We start from the raw sequence: 25789 nt of genomic DNA, 5'->3' as shown, positions 1-25789 counted from the left end.
ATATACCAGGCCCCATACTAAGTGCTAGGGATACAAAGAAAGACAAAAAAAAGTTCTTGCTCTTAAGGAGCTTACATTCTGTTGGGAGAGATAACATGTAAACATATATTTGTGTGTGTGTATATATACATATATATATGCTACATGCAAGATAAATTGAAAATAATAGAGGGAAGGACTGGAATTAAAGAGAGGTGAAAGGAAGAGAGATTACTTACTGATGGAGGCAGAGAGAACTTGGAAGTGCCAGTGGTGAGTAGAAAGTATTCAGACTCCCTGACCTCATCCCCAAGCAGGGTTGGGTCATAAGTGAAATGCTTCCAGTTCTGGAAAGGGTGGCTAGGTACATTGTGTCATCAGAATGGGGCCAGGTCTCAGTGAGTGCAAGAAGATGGAAGGAGTGAGAAAGGGAAAGGTTTAAGTTAAAAGCAACTTTGTTACTCATTTAACAGGCATTCCAGAGAACACAGTTCAAAAGGGTTGGATAGACCTGGAGTGGTTACCTTGGTGGTAAAGGGGATGGAAAGAGAGTGGGGCAGTTGATAAGAGATTGGGGTCTGTACAGTGACACTCAAGTGTCAGTCATTAGGATGACAGTGTGATGGGGGTGGGGAGGAGTGAATCTGGTGGCTTTATCCTTATGGCAGAAGGGGTGGAGCAGGGTGGAAGGTGAACCTGTAGCAAAACCCAATCAGGCTGGGTTTTGTTGGGATATGGAAGTTTCAGGCAGTGACTCAATAATCATTGAGTAGAGTTGGGGTAGCATGTAAGGTAGTGGAGTGAAAAGTGGGTGGTCAGGGCTGCTAAGTTCACTAGGTCCTACAGAAAAGTTTGGAGTAGGAACAGTTTGTAAATTCCTCAGAGAACCCAGTTGATTTTCTTCATGGAGTTTTAAGTTGATTGTAAAAGGATGAGTTTTCTAGCAAATCCCCTTCATTCATGACTGTAACCACATTTCTGTAACCTCAGTATTTGTCGATTTTCTAGATGTGAGGTGAAATCTTCAAGTTGTTTTGATTTTTTTTTGTTATTTGGAGCAATCTTTTGTATGATTTTTGTTTAATTGTCATTCTTTTTAAGAATTGTTTGTATTTTGATCAACTAGGGAATGACTGTTGGGTTTTTTGTGTTTCTCATATACCTTGGATATTGGGATTCGAATTTTTACTTACTGTTATTGCTTATCAGATACATTTGATGAAAAAAAATTCTCCCTGGTTAGCTTACTTTCATTAAATTTGTTGTTTGTGCAAAAACAGTAATGGAAGGCATACAATTTCATTTAATTAAAATGATCTGTTTAATAATTTTGCTTCTCTTATTTGGTTAAGAATTCTCTGCCTCACAATATACTTGTGAAAAGTACTTGACAAGATAAAGATTGATTTTTTAAAAAATGGTATTACCTCTAATATAAAGGACATGTATCCATTTTGATCTTTTTTTTGTGGTATATAGTATAAGATGTTGGACTGAATCTAATTTTTGTTAACCTGCTTTTCTAGATTTCCCAGCAACTCTTATCAAATAGGGATTTCTTTCCTGATAATTTTCCACTTTTGACTAATAATTCTTGGACTTACTGTACTGTGTTCTGTTATTTCTGTGCTGCTGAGGAAGTGAAAATTTTGTTAAAATATTCACATAAGAAAATTTTAAAATAATCTAAAACCATTATTTTAGATATTTGCAGTGTCTAAATTTTGGTGCCCTGAGATAAAGCTCCAGTTGCCCTGCTGTAGTTAAACCTCTGGAGAAAACACTGAGGTAGCAGGCACATGGAATTAGCAGTTTGGATGGTAAACCCTAAGCTACTTCACCTGATTGCAGTGTCTAAGACCCAGCCCAGCCTCCCCTTCTTCTCCTCACTAGCCATCTGTTTCAGAGACACTGTTAAACTAGCTTTATTTAGCCTGCTTTCATCCCTCTTTAGTGATTAGAAGGAGACTTCCACCATTGCACATCTTGTTGATTTTATTGGGTTGGTGGTGGTACATTATTTATAAAAAATTAGAACTCAGTAGCACAAGTTTTCCCTTTTAATAAATTGGTTATCTCTGAGAGGATCAGCTTACCTGAAAAACAGGCATTTAAAGAAAGTATTGTATTTGAATGTCTTCTGAATGAACTTGTAGCATTGTTTTTGTGACGTTGGGGAAAAAATGTCTTAATGCAATCAAGTGAGTCTTTATTTTACAGGGTTTTTGAAGATTTCAGACTTTTTTTGGTGTCCTGGTGTTCTATAAAGGAGAAAAATCCTACCCCTGACAGTATTACTATCCTTTGTTCTATCGTAGCTTTTTTCATTACTTTTCAGCGCTGTTCGAAGTAGCAGACCTATGCAGTTCATTTTCACCTCCCTTCTATTCAAGCATTTCTTAAGAACCTACTGTGTGCGAGATACTGTGCTAGAAACTGGGGAGAGGATAAAAAGGAGGCGCTCCCTTTTCTCTAGAAGCTTAAATTCTATCTGGGGAAAACATGGGTACAGATAAATAAAAGCAAAATGTATCCCAAGTGCGGTTGTTTTGAAGGGGAGGGAGGCAGAGTTGGTGTAAGAGGTAGCACTTGAGCTTGAGCCTTTAATGGAATGAGGAAATTCAAGAACCTTCTAAGGTTTAAGGGATAAGAGGTCCAGTGAAGCTAGTTGGCACAGGGTGTAGTATGCTGGCCATGAAGTCAGGAAAACCTGAGATCAAATCTGGCCTCAGGCATTTAGCTAGGGTTACCATTGCAGGGTGGTTGTGAGGATGAATGGAGATAATATTTGGAAAGTACTTTGCAAACATTAATTACTGTTGTTACCTGTAAAGAGTCATAGGGACAGGAGGTGAAATGTCCTGTGTGGAAATAGAAAGTAGAAGTGTTTAGCTAGAGTATAGGGTACTTTATTTTTTGGCACTGAATTCTTTACTTGGAAAGCAGATAGCCTGATGAATGGCCCTGGGGGTTGGAGAGGCCTGGCTGGATTCAAGTCCAGTCTTTGAAACATAGTAATGGTGTGATCTGAGCAAAGCACTTTAACCTTTTAGTGCCCCAGGAAGCGCTTGAAGAACTCTTGAGTGAAGAACAGTTGTATTGGTATTGGGAGTTCCCTAAACCAATGAAATCACAGGTCTGGAGCAAAAAAAAAAAAAGGTCACTATTTAATACTGCCTGGTACAATCTAATTGAATTGAGATTCTTTGCCCTCTTTTCCTTTTTACAGCTTTATGGAACTTCAAGGTAGGTTCTTAACAGAAAAAAAGCAGAGAGATAAAAAGACAAGCAAGGCATTGTTAGTACCGTCATGTTAAATTTAATATAGTTTTTTAAAAGTCTGTAACAGATTTTTTTTTATTTATATGTGAAAATGTTTGTGTTAAGTTCAAAATAATGAAAATTTACACCCCCCATAGTCAACAGTAAAGAAAGCTTTTTTAAATTTTGAATGTTAAACTTTTAATAAAATGTCAATATAATTTATTTAATAGCAATTTACAATTAAATTCAGTGCATAAACTCTCAAAACAACATTTTAGTTTTTCTGTTCTCATCTACATTCTTTGTCCTTTTTTCTTTTAAGAACCATTTTGGATGGAAATCTGTCTTTAAAAATGTTTAAAGAAATTTTATTATGCAGCATATATGTTTTTAACATATAATTCTTTAAAAATAAAAAAAAATCCAGTGTATTTAACAAATTTTTTTCAATAAACACTCACCATTCATTATCTATAATGCTAGTGTCTGCCTTAGTCATACCCTACCAAAGCAATACATTGAAGTATTTTTTTTTATTGGTAGCAAGATGATGCAGTATATTGTCACTATCCTCTTTGATAGTATTTCTGAGTTTTAATTCAGATCAATACCCCTGAACAGCAATAAATTATATTAAAGTATGACATATCATAGCATAAATATCCTTTGTTATTTTTATTTATTTTAAAACATTATTTTGTACCACCCACCAACTTGCACCTTCTTTGAGCAAATTGGAAAAAAACTAAGTAAAAAAAATGAATTCCCACATTGACCGTTTGCAAACCTATTCATGTATGTCTTTCTTCTGTATTTTAAATTCATTGCGCCTCTATCACAAGGTTTGTGGCATGTTCTAGCATCCTTCTTTTGGAATCATGCCTTTTCAGTTTGTTGATGATAATTCTAAAGGTTTTCAGTTATTTTTCTCTTTTACTATATAAATCATTCTCCTAGGTCTACCTCATTTTATTCTGCATAAGTTCGTAATAGTTTTCCCACTTTCCTCTCAACCTGTTCATTTCATCATTTCTTATGGCACATACCACAGTTTATTCAGTCACTCCCCAGTAGAAGAGCACTTTCCAATTTTTGGGGTATCAGAGAAATTGCTGCTAAAAGTATTTTTGTATGTGTAGGTCCTTCTTCGCATTCTTTGAGGCATAGACTTCATAGTGGTGAGGCTAGGTCAAAGGGTATGTAACTTTGGGACAAGTTCTAAATTGCTTTCCAGAATGTCTCAATCAGTTCACAGCTCCCACAGGAGTGTACTACTAGTCTCTCTATTTTCCCAGTCCTCTCAGCATTTGTCATTTTCCTCATTGGTTATCTTTCCTAGTCTATGAGGTTTAAAATAAAACCTTAAAGTTGCATAGATTTGCATTACTCTATTATTAATTTAGAGAATTTTTTCATGTTCTTTCATTTTCAATCAACTTTCCTCTTACAAAGTTGTAGTTAATGTATATGCGTTCTTCTACTTCTGCTTTTTTTGACTACATTTTTCCTATAATTCTTTCCAAATTTCTTAATATAGTTCATACTTGTAAGTATTAATTGCAGTATAGTATTCTATTAACATCAGTGTATTACTGTTAACTTAACCATTTCACATATTGGACATTTAGTTAGTGTTTCTGGTGGGTTTTTTTTGTTTTGTTTTGCAATTGCATATAATGCTGATAGAATAAATTTTGTACGAATGGCTAATTTTTGTTGGTTTGGTTGTGATTTCAGGGTAAAATCCCAACTATGAAATTATTCAAAGAGTTATTAGTTTTTAAATCTTTTGTGTGATTGCTTTCCAAAAAGATTCTACAAGGTTGTAATTCTACCAGTGTTGGAAGAGGATACCTTTGCTGGATAATCTCATTGGCATTGAGTTATTATTTTGATGCATTTAATAGGTTATGAGGTGGTAGTACCTTGTGGTTGATTGCATCTCTTTGATTATAAGTGAGATTGACTATTTTCTCTGAATAATTGTTATAACACTAACATTTGGCATTTACTTAGCTGGATGGCTAGTGTATCTAGACCATTGATGGCGTTTTTCTGTTTTTCACTTCAGATAGTTTTTATAGCTGCTTCACATTATGTTTTAGAATTTAGGTATGCAAGAATCAATTTCAGCTTTTTTCTCTTCAGTGCATTTCTTGATATTCTTTCTTATTTTCCTACATAAATTTCATCAAGACTTTGTCCAGTCTTATAAAGTCTCTTCAGTTTTTTTAATTTGCCTTTTTTTTTTTTTGATGAGGCAGTCGAGATTAAGGGACTGGCCTAGCATCACACAGCTAGTAAGTGTCAAGTATCTGAATTTGAATTTGAACTCAGGTCCTCCTGACTCCAAGGCTAGAGCCCTATCCACTGCAGCACCACCTAGCTGCCCCCCATTTTTTTTTTAATTTGGAAGATAGTTTTTCCTCATATTCAACTAATCTTTTATGCTCAAGGGAAAGCCTGCTTAGGTCTAAGTCTAATATTTTTACATGTAAACTCATAAGATAGGAATGTAATTTTCTTTGTCATTATGTTGTCTTTACCTGATTTTTAAAATTAACACCATATTTTCCTCATAAAAGGTATATTTCTTCTTTCTCTATATTCATGAACTGAATAATATGTGTAACAGGAATTATTCATTCTTGGAAAGTTTGAAACCATTCTGCTATACTTCTGCCTGACCTTGTTTTATTTTTTTTGATTTTGGGAGGAGTAGGATAATTCTTTGGTTGCTTGTCTTAGTCCTTCTATAATTATTAATTTTTCTACTTATATTATTCATTTACTGTTGTGCTAGCTAGGGGACTTCAGCACAATGTCTGGTACATAATAAGCACTTAATGATTTTTTTCTTTTATTCAGTAGGATGATCATTGTAGTTAATAATTTTTCTTTAAGCTGTCACATTTACCAGAATATATTTATGTGTAATAGTATATAATAATATTCTTGTTTTCTTTTATGTTTGTTATCCCTGTTTCTTTTATAATTTTGTTGATTTGTATTTTCTCCCTTTTTTGGATTAAATTTGATAATGTATATCAATTTCTTGGATTTTGTCCAAAAAGCAGTTTCTGTTTATTTCTGCACTTATTTTTATCATCTCTTGATTTTTACTTGGATTATTACTTTGTTCCTTATTTAGAGCTTTATGTTGTAAGCTTGATATATTTTACCCATTTTTTCTTGTTAATATAGACATTTAGCAATATACATTTCCTCCTGGAAAGCTTTAGCTGCCACATAGGTTTTGATATGTGGTGTTGTCATTGTCTTTTAAATCTTAATTGTTTTTCTGATTTTTTTCTTTAATGGTTATTCTGGCCGTTTTTTAGTTGTCATGTAGTTGTATACCTTTTGCTTATATTTTAAATTCTAATTTCTGGGTTTTTTAATTTATGCATGGTTTCTCTGAATTAGTATGTGATTTATTTTTGCAAGTTTTCATGTGTACTTGAAAAGTATGCATCTCCCATTTTTCCCACCTATGTGTATATGTATACATATATATGCATTCCAGCTTATTAAATTAGCAGTTCAAATCTGTTTTATTGTTGATCATTTTATTTGTCACAGTTTTATAGTGAAGTCCCATACTATTCATATACTGTTATCTATTTCTTCTTCTGTCACAGCCTTTTACAGAATAAACTGTTGAATTGATATGTATAAATTCAGAACTATTACAATGTTACTATTTCCTTTTACCATTATGTAATGCCATTGTTAGTCTATTTGTTTTGAATTCTACTTCATCAGATATTTTACTGATATGATTTTTAAAAAGTTAAAATTTAAAAATGAGGTAATTGACCAAACGACCTCTTTATTTTAATCTAGCTATATATCTTTTGCATTAAATGTTTGATGTAATATCCATGTTATTTATGAACAAGAAATTGTGCTATAAACAAAGGAGAATAAAACATATTGCCTTTTATGCTCTTTGAAGATATATATCTACAATGTAGAGAAACATTTAATTTAGTCCTTAATCTGTAATATAGTCAATTTAAGGAACTATCTCTTAAATGTTTTTCTTCCCCTAGGTATCTATGATTTTAAACTTCAGTTTGATAACATGTCAAGAAATAATTCAGAAATATCTGCTTGCAAAGTGACAGAGCAATTAAATATAGAGAGGAATGAAATCAAGCCTCCACATGAACCTTTAAGAAGCCCTCGATCATATCCCAACTTTAAGTTGAAAAGCCCAGAGCATGGAAGTAAAACAGTGGGAATTGCCAAAAAAAATTTTTTGTTTTGTGAACAAACTAAACGATATTTTGCTAGTTGTGAAAACAGTTCAGCGCCTTCTAACTCTAACTGTATTAACAAAGAAGCAGTTGGATCAAAAATCGACAAGAAAACATCAACAGGTGATTTAAAATAGCAATCTTTGATTATTTTTACTTTAGATGTTTTTGAAGCTCTTGTCAAATGTGTATAAACATATGCTCATAGGAGACAGAACCTTAGAAAGGTTTCTTTAGTTTGAAATTTTAACTATGTACAAAAATCAAAGTATAAATTAAAGGTAAGTTTGGATGCAAAAATCTGCTTTCTATTACTTACTTCTCTGAATTGCCTTCATGGCTAAAATAGTAATGGTAGGCAAAAATCAAGTTTTTATATAAAGACATGCCAGAAGAGGGTGATTATGGAGTAGCTTTGCTTTTGAGACTGTAGTGGCTTAAATATGTATGTTACTACTGTTTTATCGTTTGATTTTTTGTGTTCTTGCTCTGTGTCCCTTCCCTGAAACCTTTCAGGATCTCTGTCTAGTCCTGCAGCTAGAAGTTTTCACCTTCATTTTATCTTCTGGCAGTTTACTTCTCTCATACGTGTGTCATTTTAATTTGCATTACATTTATTAGTGTCTCTTCTATGAGATCATATGTTCCTTGAGGATAAAGACTGTTTTATTTATCTTTGAATCTGCTGTAGCACTTAAATTGTGCATTGTACATTCTAGGGGCTTAATAAAGGTTTGTGGAATGATGAAATGAATCAAATATGCAAACTTTCCACTGAAGTCCTACACTCATGTTTCATCTTGGCATGATGATCTTGGGTTTTTTAAGACTGTGTTACCAGAGTATGAGCTCTGGATGGTCACATAGAACCAGCACAGTTAAGTTGAGGAACGTCAAGAGAAAGTTGACTATGAGCTGACCTTTTTTTATGAGGGGAATGGAAAGAAAGGGTATGGTGCATAGAAGCCAATGAAGTAGTCTGTCCACTAAGGGGTAGAGGACTGGTGACCTCCATTGGTTAGAGAGTACTTACTGATAAAATCATAAATCTTTTGAAGTGTTGCAGTATAGCCCATTTAAATGAATTAGTGACCAACCCTAGATATGGATGCTAAATATCTCAAAAGATGGAACTGATTATATCCTAACAGATAAAGAAAAGACTACTTGATTATTTCATCATGTTTTCTGTAGTGAGATGATTGTTTGGTTAAAGCACTAGCTAAAACCAATACCATTCTGAAAGTAAATATCGATGAGAACGTATTATATGTGATTATAGGCAGCTACCTACTTGCCCTTTTTAATTGAAGACTGCTTAGTGCAAGACCTAATTAAGGCAGATTATCCCAAGATAATTTTTGAATGAAACTGGAAAGATAATCAAAAAGACATGAGTTGGAATGAATCTGTTGCTATTATTTTGGCAGTTTGTGGTCATCAATATCGATAGTAAGACCACATTTGATTCCACCATCTCAGTGATTTTATATTAGGTGATGCAGTGGCAGCTAAGAAGATAGAGTTGTGAAGATTTGCTGGATCCTGTCCCAATATATGCAGAAGAAATCTACATTGAAGATAACACAGTTTTTAAAGGCTTAAGGATCTAGTTATCTAAATATCTCAAGGAAATAAAGATTCCTTAAAAATGGAAAGGACCATAGATTCCTGAAGAATAGAATAGATCATCAGATCAGCAACTACTGACCTACTGGATCATTTCTACAAAATCTTTTGAGGATGGTATATAAACACCTTGAAAATAGCTTTGATGAAACTAAGAAGGGAAATAGTCAATCCAGAAGTGTTCTACATTAGACCACCTTAGTCAAACAGTTAACCGAAGAGCATAGAAAACAAAAGGTCCTGGTACGTCTGTTATTTGTTTATTAAAGAACATTTGATAAAAAAAATTTGATCCAGTATAGCAAAAAGCCTTAAAGGCTCTCCAGTGCATATATTAAGGTATTATAAGAATCAATTATGGAGTCTATTAAATGGATGGAATGATGGATAATAATAATAGCTGGCATTTATGTAGTACTTTAAGTTTTGCAAAGCATTTTACACAGATCCTCACAACTTAAGAGTTATACAGATAAGTATTAGAAGTAGATTTTGAGCTCAAGTCTTCCTGATTACAAATGCAGTGCACTCTTCACTACGCCACCTAAGTACTTACAATATAGAGTATAGAATACTTTGGGTGGCATCTACCTATGTTGCCTAAAACACTTATTAACTGTGTGACCCAAGGTAAATCACTAAACTTCTCTCAGCCTCACTTTCCTTATCTATAAAATGCAAATAATAATGATTTTAATTCACTTGCTTGCTGTGAGGATTAAATGAAATAATGGTGGTGAAGAGCTATGTGTTAGCTAATGTTATTATCATTGTTACTGATTTCAATATTAAATGAGAAATAAAACAGGGAGTTATGTGTTCTTCCGATATCCACATTCTTGGGATGTACTCTATACAAAGTTCAAATGGAAGAGGGTTTGTCCATTGACAAGCAGTTTTTTCAGATAATCTTATTTGCTCTTGACATTTTATGCATTACCTTGAGCCATCGAAGACCACAGTGAGAGCCACACCTTGAAAAAGAGATTGAGTGACACCCTCACAGGAAATGGTTAAAGTAACTGTGGATGGATTGTGTAGGAACTAGGGGTGGATTGCATTTGAGAAGTTACAAAGCACTTTCTTTGAACCCAGCTGCCAACTACTGCAAAAGCCTATTGTTTTGTGCCCTATGGATACATTTTGGCTGCAGATTGTCAAACACTGTTATCTCAGAAGAATTAAAATTATGCGTGCTCTAAAGAGTAATGGAAAGATATATAACAGGTAGAAAAGTGCTGTTGCATATTAACCATAATTCCTTTGCCAGAAGTAGTACAAAAGGGTCATCAAGGACAAATATCACCAGAAAAGGAGAAGCAGGATATTCATAAAAGCAGGAATGAAGTTTGTCAGTCTGAATGCTGTACCAGTGTCCATAAGACTATAAAGATCCAGAAGGTGGTTTCCATACTTGGGGTAGATCCTCTGTAGTGAATTTACAGAAAGGCCTGTATGGGAATCACAAAGGTTGTGACGTGTACTAGTAAAGGGAGTAGCTACTTTTATGAGGTCACACATACATTGAAATAACTGAGCTATCAACCTATAAAATAACTTCCTTTGTATTTCTCTAGAAAAGCCTTTTTTGTTAGTGAAATAATAATTTTTTTTATTCAGAGATGTGTTTTGTGAATAGCAGTACTGTTAGACCATATTCATCCTATAGGAAATTGGGATCATTGCTTATTTTATACTTGCCACTTTCTACCCACATTTAAATACCTATTATGTACAAAACACTGCTGGCTGAGATACAAAGATTAGATAAATATAGTTACTCCCCTAGTAGAGCTTTTTATCTAAATGTATTTATAATAGGTATTTATTTCTTAGATTTAAAAAAACATTCTTAAAATAGTGTGTTTTCACTAAAGTGAATTTTAGCATTATTTTTGTTTTATTAGAGAAGAATATAAAGTATCATTTTTTCTTCCCCAGGAAACTCAGTAGCAACATTAAATGTTGGAAATAATTTGCCAATGAAAGAATTGAACACTGTGAGTTACCAAGTTTTTTTTTTATTGTTTCACTTTGGTTAAAAATCTAATACTGCATTGGAGGTAGGAATTCCTTAAATTAGAAGTAATCATGTTTAGATTCAGTTTACTAGTCTTTTATCTGGTGAAAAGTATTATGGCATAGTGAATTGAGAGCTGACCTTGAAGACAAGACCTGGATTCAAGTTCCACCTCTGACATAGGCTCTGTGACCCTAAGCAATTGACCTCTCAGTTCCCTGAGCAGCTAAAATAAGTTCTTAGCCTGGAGGCCGTGAACTCATAGATAGATTTCAGGGAGCATACACTTGGTGGGGGGGGGTGTTATATTTTTATTTCAATATAATTGGTTTTCTTTCAGTTCCTTTGTATTTTATTTTATGTACTTAAAAACATTCCAAGAAGGCTTCACCAGGTTGTCAAAGAGATCTTTGATTAAAAAGAGAGAGAGAGAGAGAGAGATTAGTATGTATAAATTGCAGAGAAGGCAAAGAGAGTTTCCTTATCTGGAAAGTCCCTCTACTGCGGGTCTAATCCCTATCCCCTTAACCTTTTTGTTAATAACTTCTGAAAAGTATCCAGATTTTAATACTGCTGTCTTTTTTTTTTTATAGAAGCTTAGTACTCATTTGTCTCCTGCAAAACCAAAAATGCTACAGAATTTGAGTGACAATCCTTTGTCTCTAAACTATGATTCTAAACTTTTTAACTCATTAATACCATCACCTCGGTCAACTACTTGCCATCTCTGTGGGCTGTATGGTAAGTGTGTCATTTCCTTTGAGGATTCTTGATATGTTGAGTGTGTGTATTTAAGTATTTCTGAAACTACATAAACAGTGCAACTCGAATCTTTTTTTTAAATTTTTTTTTTTAGGCAATTGGGGTTAAGTGGCTTGCCCAGGGTCACACAGCTAGTTAAGTGTCAAGTGTCCGGTCTGAGGACAGATTTGAACTCAGGTCCTCCTGACTTCAGAGCCGGTGCTCTATCCACAGCGTCACCTTGCTGCCCCTCAAATCTCTTAAAAAAGAAAATAGCAAAAGGTTTTTGGCTTTTTTTTTTTCGATAAAAATGGGTCTTGTGATGCATTTTAGGCTAGAAATAGGATTGATAGAAAGAATGGAATTTAACTTCTATAATAGGCAGCATAGTATTGTAGACAGTTAGAATTGGAGTTAGAGGACCTGGCTTTAAATCCAGGTTATGTTAATTACATAGGTTGTACATATAGGGTGTCTTGGAGCACTTGGGGATGCAGAGGTGACTCCCAATTTCTTTGTTATTTCTGGTTGCTGCAGCTGCCACTACTACTCCTAATTTTATTCCTCTGCTTCCACCTAACTTCTTATTTGTTTCTGAGAGGGTCTGTTGTGGAAAGAAGGAGTATGCCTACTGCCTTGGAGTTGCTTCACTTGCTCCAGTGGTGTGTTTGCATGGAGGAGCCCAAAGCCTTTTGGGGTCAGGAGGTCTATCTGCTCTCTTCCTACCCTCCCAGCTGGCCAGCCATATCAACTGGACACATTTTCCCTTTTGATATCTTAGGCCACTTTGTTTTCTGTAACTCATCCTATACTGTGTGGCTCCTGGGGCTCTGGTACAGGCAAGGAAGACAAAAGAATCAAAATTTTTGAAAGATGCAGGTCTTGTTAGCAGTTCTTAAATTTCATAGGAGGCTCTTCATGGCAAAGTGCAGGGCAAATGGAACAAGGTGCAGTTGGAAAGATGCTTTTATTAACCAGCAAGATAAAGCCCAAAAATTTGTTGTCTATTTGTGAGGAGGAAAATTTGGGGTTTCTTTAAAGTTTGGGCTGTTCTTAGAAATTAAATTTATTTTCATCCTTCAGTTTGGGGAATAGACATAATGGCCTTTATAGTTGAGTATTCCACATTTGACCCTCCCCCAATAATATTCCCTGGGGCACACATACCAAGTGCCTTTGGTGACCTGTGGCCTTTGTGTCTAAGCAGGTCTCTTGGCTTTTATGTACCTGGAGTAGATGATCTTTGAGGTCTCTTCCAATTTGATTCTGTGTGATCTTAAAATGCTGAATATTGAACTTCAAGAGAGTCGGTATGGCAGAGTAGATAGAGGATTGGCCTTGGAATTAGAAGCAATGACCTGGGTTTGAGCCCTGACATTTGACATGGAAGAGTTAAGTGACTTTGGGCAAATCACCTAACCTCTCAGGATTTGGGCAGCTGTCTGAGACACTTGAGTTAGAAGTAAGTTAGTTGCCAGTCCACGTTGGTGGAAAGAATTTTCAGACCAGGAAGTTTTTCACAGAAATGGTTGTCCCCTTAAAGGGAAACCAGCCTTTGTAAAAGAGAATTTGCTCCTATTATAGTGATGTATTATCTCAATTTTACTAATGACAAAACAAACTTAAAGAATTAAATGACTTGACCATGGTTACATAGCTGAGGCAGAATTCAAACCTAGGTCTCTCCTACCTTCCTCCAAGTCTCAAGATTCTTTCCGTTAACAACAGCAGCAGCAGCAGAAATTAACATTTAAGATTACACTTTAAAGTCTGCAAAGCACTTTACATATATTATCTCGTTTGTTCTTCATAACAACCATGTGAGGTAGCTACAGCAGTGTAGTCATTACTGCTATGATGATTCACAAATTTGTGCATTGTTCTAGTGTATTAGGACCTTTTAGTATATTAAAAAGTATGCTTAAGACTTTGTTTAAAGTCTTAGAGGGAACTCTGAAGACAGAATAAGGGCATACTTTCATATATAAAATAATAAATTTGTGGCATTTATTATCCCAGGTTGAAGTACAGACTGAAAACATAGCTTCAGAGAAAGTTAATCTGCTCTGGACTTTTGTTACTCTTTAAATTAGTAAAGGAAACTAGGATTATCACTATCATCATCATCATTATTATTATTATTGTATCACTGAAATTTTGAGGTTGGTGGCAAGAAAAGTGATGGCATTCCACAATATGTCTCTTTGCTACTGAAACAGAGTATGAGGTTAGATTGACCATATGGGTTTGACCTAGTGTAATAATTCTGATGTTCTTAATGCATTTTTGAATTTCCCAGTAAGGATCAGTCAAAACTTTTGCAGAATAAACTTTGAAATTAGTACAGTAAGGAATTAAACTGTTAATAGTTATATTAATGTTTAATCCTAACACAAATGTAGGCATAGGTGGTATCATAAAATAGCATTGTTTCTCTTTAGACCTTCGTCTTAATCTTTTTTTTTTGCTAGGCAGTGGGGTTAAGTGACTTGCACAGGGTCACACAGCTAGTAAGTGTTATGTGTCTGAGGCCGTATTTGACTTCAGGGCCTCCTTGAATCCAGGGCTGGTGCTCTATGCACTACACCACCTAGCTGCCCAAATATACTTTTTTCTTTTTCTTTTTCTAGGCAGTTGGGGTTAAGTGACTTGCCCAGAGTCACACAGTGTCAAGTGTTTGGTCTGAGGTCAGATTTGAACTCGGGTCCTCCTGACTCAAAGGCGGTGTTCTATGCACTGCGCCACCTAGCTACCTTCATCTTAAATAGTTGAGGAGAGATTGTCTATCAACACATTACTGAAAAAATTGTAAATTCTAATTTATTAAAATTTTGGATTTTATTGGAACAACATAATAGTAACTTTTTATATTGTTTAGGATCTCTGAGGTGTTCACAGTGCAAGCAAACATACTATTGCTGTGTAGCATGCCAAAGAAGAGACTGGTCTGCACATAGCATTGTGTGCAAACCTATTAAACAAAAGTGAGTATATGAGATTTTTAGAGTTAAAACTCTGAAAGATCAGTGTATAGCTATTCAAGCTATTTAGAAACACCAGTTTTATTAGAGTTTTACTGTTGAAGACATTGATATTTGAAGTTTCAGGTAATATTTAGCTTTTTCTTAGGATTAGTTGCTTTTTTTTTCTTTTATCTTATATGTTGTGACAGGTGATGTAAATGATAAGTGTCCACTTGGTGGTGCTGCTAAAACTTAACCTATTCATATCTAGCTGACTACCATGTTTTCTGCATTCTTCAGTTAACTAGAATGTAGAGTACATTGCAGTCAGCAGGTGGCATTGCCCTCAGGCCACAAACGCCTTGGCTACATCAGAGCCTGTGGTACTTATGTGTGTTTGCACTGGCTTTTCCAAAGGTTACAGTATCTCTTCTGCTCATTAGAGGGTGCTTGCCTACAAGTTCACAGCCTGCTCTCCTTTCCCATTGGTCTTTCTCATAGGACTGTGATGCTAACCATGGTTCAAAATTGAGCTAGGGAAATAAATAGAATATCAGAATTATGGGAATCTCCATAGATCTCTGCCCCTACCCTGTATCTGAGAAAGTCTCTTCATTCTGACCAACTTGCTGTATTTCCTACCATTCCACACTGTACTCATGCACATGTTCATCATACAAAGAAAAGGATTCAGAAAAGAATTTTAAAGAGCTACTTGGTATAGCATTCTGATGGCTTCACCCCCTCTCTCAGTTCTCTCAAGTATTTCTTGAAGTAGAAAACTTTCTTTTGAACACATCTCATTTTACTCAGGTGATGAAAGGATTAGGGGCAGGAGTTTTGAGTCCTAAGGCCTCATTTTAGAAGGCTGGAGAGTCATTCAGCTAAGGCAAAGAAACATTGTAGGAGGCAAGAGAAGTGAGTACCTCTTCCACCTCACCAGTTGATATTCCTAAAAGCTGTTAAGCCAGGTACCTTGCAGTCAAACTCTGCTTCTGATCTGCCTCATGTGCTAATTCCCTGTAGTTATAGAAGGCAGTAAGTATTACTGGGTCTCAGCTCTTTAACCATCCTGTTCATGGGAGGTTCCCGCCGAATCACTGCCTTGTTTCGGCAAAAAGACTTGCATAGTTCAATGAGCTATACCTTGCAGGGTTACCCAAGATGGACAGGTCATAGTGTTCTGACAAAAGGTGATCCTCTAGAGAAGGAAATGGAAAACCACTCCAGTGCCTTTGCCAAGAAAACCCCATGGACAGTACTAAAATGATAAAAGAAATGACATTGGATGATCATGTCTGGTCAGAAGGTGTCTGATACACTACTGGGGAAGAGTGGAGGACAGCTACATGTAGTTCCAGTACTAATGAAGCAGCTGGGCCAAGGCTGAAAGGAAGCTCAGCTGCAGATGTGTCTGATTTGAACTCGGGAAAATGAGTCTTCCTAAGTCCAGGCTTGTGCTCTATCCTAGAGGTGTATGCCACCTAGCTTCCCTAGTCACTCACTGAAGCACAAAACTGATGTTTGCTTTGACTTCCCTTTCCCTCAGTTCTCATATCTAATCAGTTATGAAGTCCTGTAGTTTCTAGCCCTAACGTATTTCAGATCTGTCAGGTTTTGGGGTTTTTGTTTTTTGCTGTTTTCATTTGTAGCAGCCTGGTCCAAACATACATGTGCGTGTGTGCACACACACACGAACACACACACACACACACACACACACACACACACATACACACACACACACACCCCCCACCTGCAATCTTTCCCTTCTCTGATTTGTTCTTCACGTTACTGTCAGATTAGTCTTGACTCTACAATGTTCTGTTCATGCCACTCTTTTGCTCAGATCTCTTCAGTGACTCTCTACAACCTACCAAATAAACATTTCAGGCCTTCTTTACCCCTCTCTTTACCTTATAGCATCTCCCTTGTACTTGTGCAGTTCTCTTACTAACTGAACTATTTGCTCTTCCTTGCACATGATCAGGACTTTCCATCCTACTTTGTACCTATGTTCAAGGCATTCTGTACTTGGAAATTCCTTTATCACTCATCTCTATCTTTTGTGATTTTACCTATCCTTCAAAACCAAGATTTAATGCTACTTTTTCCAGGAAGCCTTTGAATTTTTTCACTTTTATCCTCACCGTGAATTTCTCTTGTGTACTTATTATTGTCTGCATTATGGCTATTGTATTAGGTATTATTTGTCTGTCATTCATTTCAGCAAACATGCAAGGCCCCTTCTGGATTAGAAACCCTATGAAGGAAGAGAATATCTTATTTAGATTTTATTTTTCCTAGCACCTAGTATGGTGGTCTACAGACATGACATGTGTAATAAATAATAGGTAAATCAATTAATTTAAAAATACCTGATCAGTTTTAATACAGCGTAATTTTCAGTACCTCTTTAAGTAGTTTATGTATTGAGGAAGAACCAGTAATACCCTTATTATCGCTCAGCTATCAGGGAAAAATTTGGACATCTAGCCATCCTTCACTGTGTTTGTAACACAGAGTTAATGTTTTACTTTATTGTTGCATTTTTCTGTAGAGAGATTTAAGCTATTTTTGTTTTTAAGGATAATTGTGTTTTGTTTCTTTAATTCTAACAGTATTAATATTTTAACCCTTTGCTGTGTTCCAGTTTCCCTAAATCTGAAGATACTAAATTATCTTGTGAAACAAAGAAAATGGAAGTAAATAAAGAGGTATAACATATTTCTCTTTACCTTTAGATTTAGAATTTGGACAGAATTTTTTACTGATTTGAGAGTAAGCAATTTTATTATAATCAATGTACTTTTAATTTTTTTGACTTTTTTAGTAGCACTTGTTTTGTAGGAGCAGTGGTATACCATTATATGCAGTATTAAGAACAGAACCAAATGTTGCCAGAAATCATTTGTAAAATGTATTTAAAGCTCTCTTGTGCTAATCTTCCCTTCTTTTTTAAAATTTTAATTAATTTATTTTTAATTATCAACAATCACTTCCATAAGCTTTTGAGTTTTAAATTTTTCTCCCCCTCCCTCCCCAAAATGGCACACAATCTGATATAGGCTCTACATATACATTCATGTTAAACATATTTTCATATTAGTGATGCTGTAAGTAAGAATTAGAACTAATAGGAGGAACCACTAGAAAGAGGAAACAAAACACAACAGAAGAAAAAAAATAGCAAATAGTGTGCTTTGATCTGCATTCAACCTCCATAGTTCTTTCTCTGGATGTGGATAGCATTTTCCATCATGAAGCCTTTGGAGATGTCTTGAATCCTTGTATTGCTGAGAAGGGCTAAGTCTGTCAATATTAGTCATCACACAACGTGGCTATCGCTGTTCACAACGTTCTCCTGGTTCTGCTCACATCACTCAGCATCAGACCATACAACTCTTTCCAGGTTTTTCTGAAGTCAGCCTGTTCGTCATTTCTTATAGCGCAATAGTATTCCATTACATTTACATACCACAACTTTTTCAGCCATTCCCCAGTTGATGGGCATTCCCCTCAATTTCCAATTTTTTGCCACCACAAAAAGAGGTGCTATAAATATTTTTGTACATGTAGGTCCTTTTCCCATTTGTATGATCTCTCTGGGATATAGCCCTAGAAGTGCTGTTGCTGGGTCAAAGGGTATACACATTTTTATAGCCCTTTGGGCATAGTTCCAGATTGCTCTCCAAAATGGTTGGACCATTTCACAACTCCACCAACAATGCATTAGTGTTCGGTTTTCCCACATCTTCTCCAACATTTATCATTTTCCTGTTTTGTCATGTTGGCCAGTTTGATAGGTGTTAATCATCCCTTTTTTCCTAAGTAATTCTTTATGCATGCCCTGCAACTGTGAGTTCCTGACCTTTTAACAAAATATGGGAAGACAGAAGCTCCATTCATGCCATTTCTTTGTTAATATTTAGGCTATATCATTACAAATTGCTGCAGATTTAGTCTCAACAAATTATTTAACCTGTATACTATGTTTCACTGTGATTCCTCCTTTCTTAATTGTAGACTTTTGTACAGCCTACTTCCTATATAATCATGAAGCATTCGTACCTCTGAAAAGTTCATGTTAAGGTACTATTAATACACATTTCCATGTGTTAAAAAAGAAGCACAGAATAAATTATTTGCTAGGCATGTAGAATATTTTGTGGCTGGGCAACATCACATATTTCCCTTAAAGTATTTGCTGAATATTGGGGAATAGAATAAAAGTAAAGACTGTATGTTTTGGTCTTTAGAATTTTAATATTTCTCAAGTCTGAGTAGTAAAACTCGTTTTAAGGATTCTGGGAATTTTTGCTCTATGCATTATAGCATAAGAGTTAAACCTTTTAAGTCAGTAACTTTCTATTTCTAAACAGGATGATTATCAACTTGGAACCACCACAGAAATAGTCGGATGTACTAAGAAAATAATGTTTTCCGATTTACAAAATCTGCAGCTAAGAAAAACTATGGAAGTAAAGGTATTAATTATTTATGTAATGTGTTCAAACATTTTCAAAAGCTTGTAAATAGTTCCATTTTTACATATCCCCAGCCACCTTTATTTTCTGCACTGTTAGCTTTTGTTGAATTTATGATACTTTTTTGCAAATATCAGTGATAAAATAATTAACATAGATTTCATTTGCAATCTATTCTGAATAGTCTTTGAACGTTTTGTTTATAAAATGTTTCTAAGAAGTTTATGTTGCAGTTAAATATTAGTAATTGCATACTTTCATTCTTACTGTCAAAAAGGGTACAGTTACTGAATTCAAGCACCCAGGTGAATTTTATGTACAGATCTGTTCTTCAGAAGTTTCAGAATGTATCAGAAAACTTTCTACAAGGTTGAAAGAATCATATGTGAATATGATTTCTCCGGAAGAATACATGCCTATTAAAGGGGAAATCTGTGTTGCCAAGTACTCTGTGGATCAGGTAATCTCTAAAATGAAACAGTAATAATAAGTATAACTACTGTACACATTTATTTTTTTATCACTTTATCATTTAAATAATCCATAGGAATACCAGTGTTTAGAAAATCTATTAAGAGTTAATTTTAAGTCTAATCTCATAATATTTCCTCTTTTGTATTCATACCATTTGCTAGTTGTAGGTTAGTGACATTTTCAATAACTTGTACATATTCAGTTGAAATGTAAAATATGACAGCATTACAGATAAAATGTTTCATTGTAAATATTAAAATGTACAATAATTGTAATAAATTTTTAGAGCGGCTTCTTAGGATTCCTTAAAAAGAAAAAAACAAGTTTTTCTTTAATGCCTACTTAGAATAATGGGATTTCTTTCCATTTGTGTAAAATATAGATTAATTGAATCTTGTCTTAGTTTCTGAAATTCTGTAACAAAGCACTATGTTTTATTTTCCTGTAGACCTGGAACAGAGTAATAGTACAAGATGTTGATGTACATCAGAAGAAGGCACAAGTGTTATATATTGATTATGGAAATGGAGAAGTTATTCCAATAAGCCGAATTCAGCAACTGGACAAAAATATTGAACTGTTTCCTCCCTGTGTGAGTTTCTTCGTTTTTGTTTTCCTTTAAGTTTGTAGTAGTATAAGATTGAATTCTAGGGAACCCAAGGTTTCCCTGCAGTTTTCAGTGGGGCACTGTGAACAGGCTTTAGTTAGTGATATTTTCCCCTCCAGAATATTAATCATTAAATCTTATCAAATCTGTGGGGATTTTTAAATTTTGAAAATGCATGTAACTTGACACAGTTTACCCAATCTCTCCTTTGTTTATCTTAGGGGCATGCTTCCTTGATGGCGTAATGTATAGGTCCTGTTCATATTTGAAAGACAAATTATAAATGTTGATTGATTATGCCCGAATTAATTTAGTAATTGTTGGTATGAGATGTATTGTTTCGGGATGACTAGTTTTAGTGCTTTTATATGCAGGTTGATTATATGCATTGTGAATTCACATATGCAATACTATTTTTGTTTGTTCTGTCCTTTGACTGAATCTGAGGCTAGCCCTTGAGTAATAAAACGTTATGCAAACTCTTTGAAAACCTCAGTTTTGTTCCTATTCTTCCTTTTTTTCCCTTCTCTCCTTCTCCTTTCCTGCCCCCTTCTCCTCCCCCTCCCCCTCCTTTTTCTCTCTTTAGGAGTAGGGATTGATTCATTGTATTTCTATCCCTTGAAACATAGTAGGTGGTTAGTAAATAATTATATTTTTCCTTCTAAAAAATAAGCGGATTTATTAAAGTTCTTGTTATAGATGAGGGATTATTTTCACTTCTCAGCACATAATTTTGTTTTTTAAAATTAGTTAAATATAATTTTATCATACAAATTCTGAAATTATCCTTTCTGCAAGTGGTCAGACTGTAGTGTGCCGAAAATGGAATATTATATAATGAAGCTGGAGAGGTTGTGAATGGCTTTTTTAAAACCATAAAAGAGAAGTTTTACCTAACTAATATGGAAGTGATTGCACATAAATAACCTGTCTCAAATTGCTTACTGTTTTAGGGAGGGGGAGATAACAGCAGGAGGGAGAAATTTAGGAACTCAAAAAATTTTTAAGTGAGTGTTAAAAATTATCTTCACAATGTTATAATTGGAAAAAAAATAATATTTAAAAATAAATAAAAGAGTTTTATATTTTATCCCAGAGAGTCTGCAGTTAAAAATTGTTTCATATGACATAAAATAAAAGTTTTAAAAAGATTTGCTCCTATGATTTCTCTAAACCAAAATAACTCCAAATAAACATGCATGTGGTACATATTTGTACAATGATTGGAAATAAAAAGTTGTTTTTTTATGGCATTTTAAAGTTTTACTTAAGAGTTTGAGGTTTCAGGATAATGCTTGAATGCAAAATCAAACTTAAATGTCATTATAGGTTCTTAAAGAGGAAAATCAGTTGTTATTGCCCATCCTTTCTATCTAGAATACCTTTACTCTCTTTCAGGCCATAAAGTGCTTTGTTGCTGGTGTAATCCCAGCAGAAGGAAGTTGGAATAATGACTGTACCAATGATATTAAACCCTTAATAGTAGAACAGTATTGTTCTTTTAAAATTCTTGATATATTACAAGAGGAAATGATTTCTTTTGCTGTTGACGTTTTGCTTCCAGGCTCTGGTAAGATCAGAAAATAATTTCTCTCTCCATCCTTTTGTAGAATTTAAAGCATTTCCGTTTTCTCATTTATTTTTCAAGTATTCTGAGAAGAAGGTAAGGAAACATGAAATTTTGAAAGTTTCTTTCCTTCCCTAAGTAATTGATGTTTAAATCTGGTCAATAAACTCTTTCAGCGGTCTACACAAATTTGTATTTCATTAGTGTACCAACCAGGTTAAGTACCTAAAAGTAATTGGGATTTTTAATTTTTTTTAAAGAACTTTGTATTCTAGACTTCTGGATGAATTTAAAACTAGTGTTCCTTGATTCAAGCTTAATGAATTTTAAATGGTGGGATTTAGTAAATTCAGTTAATATGATATACTTAACACTGATCTCCCTTTCCGTTTCTGAAATTGTATTATTGCTGATTTTGAATTCATATGATATATGTTAAAATTGCTGTAACTGAATAGAGCATGGGATTTAGAGTCAGGAGGACCTGAGTTCAAATGTGGCCTTAGTCACTTACTAGCTCTGTGCACGTCACATTACCCCAGTAGCCTCCAAAAAAACCCAAACAAACAAAAAAAAGAAATTTTTGTAATTCTTGTCAGGCCTTTTAGAAAATACAGTTTTATAGAAGTTTTTTAAACATTAGCTAGTCAAGTGACTTACTTCTATTTGACTGATATGGATGTATACTTTATAATAACATTAATATTTGAATATCATTTGAGAACACTTTTGATAATCTTAATTTTACTGTATTTTCAGTAATTCTCACTGAGCACAGCTTCTAGGCATGTTAAGTAATTACTAGTCTAAGGTTCATGTTTTTTATATTATGCAATATTTCCCATTTTTTAAATAGCTATTTAAAACATAACTAGCTATCCCAAAACATAATGTCCTTAAGCTCAAAAGAACTTCATTTATTAAATGCCTCAAGTCTGTGGCTGTTCTTTGCACCCAGTTTACTGATAAATAATATTTGAAGATACACACTCTATGCCATACTATTTGGTAAAAGGACATTTTACATTTTTAAAAGAAATAATCACTTGCTTATATCTTATAGGAAAACACTTAGACCATGTACTTTTGGAAATGGGGTATGGTTTGAGATCGAAAGGACAAAATTCCAAGATGCAAAGTTCAGATAAAAGTGAGTATTCATGTTATTAAAATATGTTTATGTATCAATAATGTTGACTTCAGATGGAGAAAATTATTAAAGTTTGAGATTGTGGAATAAAATCTCTTTTTTAGTGCTTTTCCACCACTGTTTATATAGTTTCTTGTTCCATGTATAGTAGGTCACCCTCTTAGATTTAATTGTGAAGAAATCTTTTTCTCATTTTGCTTTAAATGAGGTCATACTTAATAATTTGGGGGAGAGGCTAGACTTCTTTTGTTGGCATGAGGTTCAGAAATTTCTGACAGTTGGCTAGGGTGCTGAGGAGGCTAAGTGAACAGAGGCAGGACTTCAGCAACTAGTCCCCCTATATTCCAAGGCCAGACTCCTTCAGTAGACGCACACTATTTAAAATAAGAATGGACATTTCTGTAGTGCTTTTAAGTTTTACAGAATGCTTTGCTCATAACAGCCCTATGTAAGAGGCATTGAAAATAGTTCTACTTAAAAAAATAAGGGATATAGGATTCAGAGAGGTTGTTACCTTTTCTTGGTCATAAATATCAAAACATGGAGTTTCAATTCAATAAACTGTTATTAAGTATCTCTGTATGCCAGTGCTGTACTGGGCAGTGGGAATACAAATAAGAAAGTCCCTGTCTTCAGGGAGCTTCCTATCTAAATGGGGAAAGACAACACACAAAAGGAAGCTGGAAAGGGAGGGCATTAGTTCTAGGAGGTACCAAGGAGGTACCTGGCACAGAGGAATCATGTTCTTTGGAGTTTAAACCAAGCAGAGCTGAAAATGGAATGTGGAGATTTTAATTCAGTCTCCTGATTGTTCTCCTGCACTAACCTTTGAAAGAAATTTTGTTACTGGTTTGCCAGTTTTGTGTTGTAATTTTTAATCTGTACTTCTCTGGTTTAATCTGTATTTCTCTGGTTTCCCTTATAATATGCTGATTCTATATAACGGATAAATATTATGGAGTATCAGGTTTAGGACTTTCATTTAATTTTTGTAGCTATGGTTAAAACACACATATTAAATTAACGGAATAGTCCCTAAAAGTTGTTTGCAAACGGAAGCCACTCAGATAATGGAATAAATGAATCATCATAAAAATTATCTTTCTTAAGAATATTGTCTCCTTTTATAAGTGACTAAAATACATTTACAGGTTTTTGTTATTATTAATTTTAATTAATCCTAAATGTTTGTTATTTGAATTTTCTGGAAAGGTGATTTTGAAGATCCTGGAGAAAAAATAAGCAAAGATAAAACACTGGCTGAACGTAAAAGCAATCTGATTCCAAAAGTTATATCCCTAAATGTTGGAGATGAATTTTGTGGTGTCGTTGCGCATATTCAAACTCCAGAAGACTTCTTTTGTCAACAGCTACAAAGTGGCCGTAAGTAATTTTCATTTTACCCACTAGTTGAAGAATGTCAGCACCCTTCCCCTTGTATATTTCTTCATATATATTCTTACAAATTTATAAATGGATATTTGTATTTTTAAAAACGTACTTTCTGAGGGGCATCTAGGTGGTCCAGTGTTTAGAGCATTGGCCTTGAAGTCAGGAGGACCTGAGTTCAAATCCAGTCTCAGACACTTTATACTTATTAGCTGTGTGACCCTGGGCAAGTCACTTAACCCTGATTGCCTTACAAAAAAATAAAAATAAAAACATACTTTCTGTCTACAGGCCAGCTTGCTGAACTTCAGTTATCTCTCAGTGAGTACTGTAATAAATGTCTACCCAATCTGACTTTTATCCAGCCATTGGAGATATCTGTTGTGCACAGTTCTCAGGTAAGAGATAATTATAGTGCCAATTTTGTTACGTTTGATCACATTTGATCATTACATTTGCATCAATCTGCCTTGGCCCACTGCTATTGCAGATTTTCAATAAAGTTATCTATTTTCTTCTCTTTAAGTGATCTGTTGTAATTAGGACTAATTACAAATTAAAGACTAATTACAAATTAAGAGCAATAAAAATAAATTTTTCATAGTTTACACCAAGTATTAGCAACAGCAAAAGCTAAATTATCAAAATTAATCAATTCTGTTTAAAAAAAAAAACAATTGAGGCTGAGCCAAGATGGCTGAGTAAAGGTAGGAACCTACCTGAGCACTCTCAACTTATCCTCCAAACAACTTTAAAATTAAACACCTCAAATCTAACTCTGGACTGGCAGAACTAACAAAAGGTTGGGCTGAAAGAGTTTTCCAGCCCAACACAATGTAGGAGATTGGTAGGAAAGTTCTGCCCGGGGTGATGGAAGAGCCTAGAGCGTAGTTCAGTGCAGGTTGTGCCCTGGCAAGCCAGCAGCAGGCTTTGGAGGCAGGCAGTTCAGCAGTGGCAGTAGCAGGAGCTCTCAGCCTACAGACCATAAGTGAATCAGACAACTAATCAGAAGGAGATTACAGAGATCCTTTGCTAACACTGGATGTATGACCCTGTTTCATTGACAATACACAGTTCTGAGTTTCAGTCTTAGGGCAAAAAGGAATATAAGCCCACTAGCACTTATGGCCATAGGGGAGCAGGGGCCCTAGTCACAGTTTCATAGTGGAGAATAGTGCTTGTGGTTGCTCACAAGAGAGTTGGGGTCCTGTGGTCAGATTTAGGGTTTCAAAGAGTGCTTGTGGTTATCAAGTATCA

The 25789-nt window shown here is 34.7% G+C and overlaps 1 protein-coding gene across 1 annotated transcript in view; it reads left to right on the top strand.

Moving 5' to 3' along the window:
* The window catches only part of TDRD1 (tudor domain containing 1), a 71925-nt gene that overhangs the window by 4522 nt on the left and 41614 nt on the right, over positions 1-25789 (top strand). Inside the window, 13 exon segments of the mRNA XM_020988102.2 lie at positions 7299-7628; positions 11076-11134; positions 11748-11895; positions 14774-14879; positions 17512-17575; positions 19241-19345; positions 19623-19805; positions 20268-20411; positions 21825-21996; positions 23057-23143; positions 24356-24526; positions 24824-24865; positions 24868-24930. Of these exon segments, the coding sequence (XP_020843761.2) occupies positions 7331-7628; positions 11076-11134; positions 11748-11895; positions 14774-14879; positions 17512-17575; positions 19241-19345; positions 19623-19805; positions 20268-20411; positions 21825-21996; positions 23057-23143; positions 24356-24526; positions 24824-24865; positions 24868-24930 (1642 nt within the window). The 5' untranslated portion in view covers positions 7299-7330.

The sequence above is a fragment of the Phascolarctos cinereus genome, unplaced genomic scaffold, assembly GCF_003287225.1.
Source record: "Phascolarctos cinereus isolate Bilbo 61053 unplaced genomic scaffold, phaCin_HiC Scaffold_3;HRSCAF=262, whole genome shotgun sequence".
NCBI classification, from domain to species: Eukaryota; Metazoa; Chordata; class Mammalia; order Diprotodontia; family Phascolarctidae; genus Phascolarctos; species Phascolarctos cinereus.
Note: the sequence above shows the minus strand (reverse complement) of the source record. Positions and strands in the feature narration are given on the sequence as shown.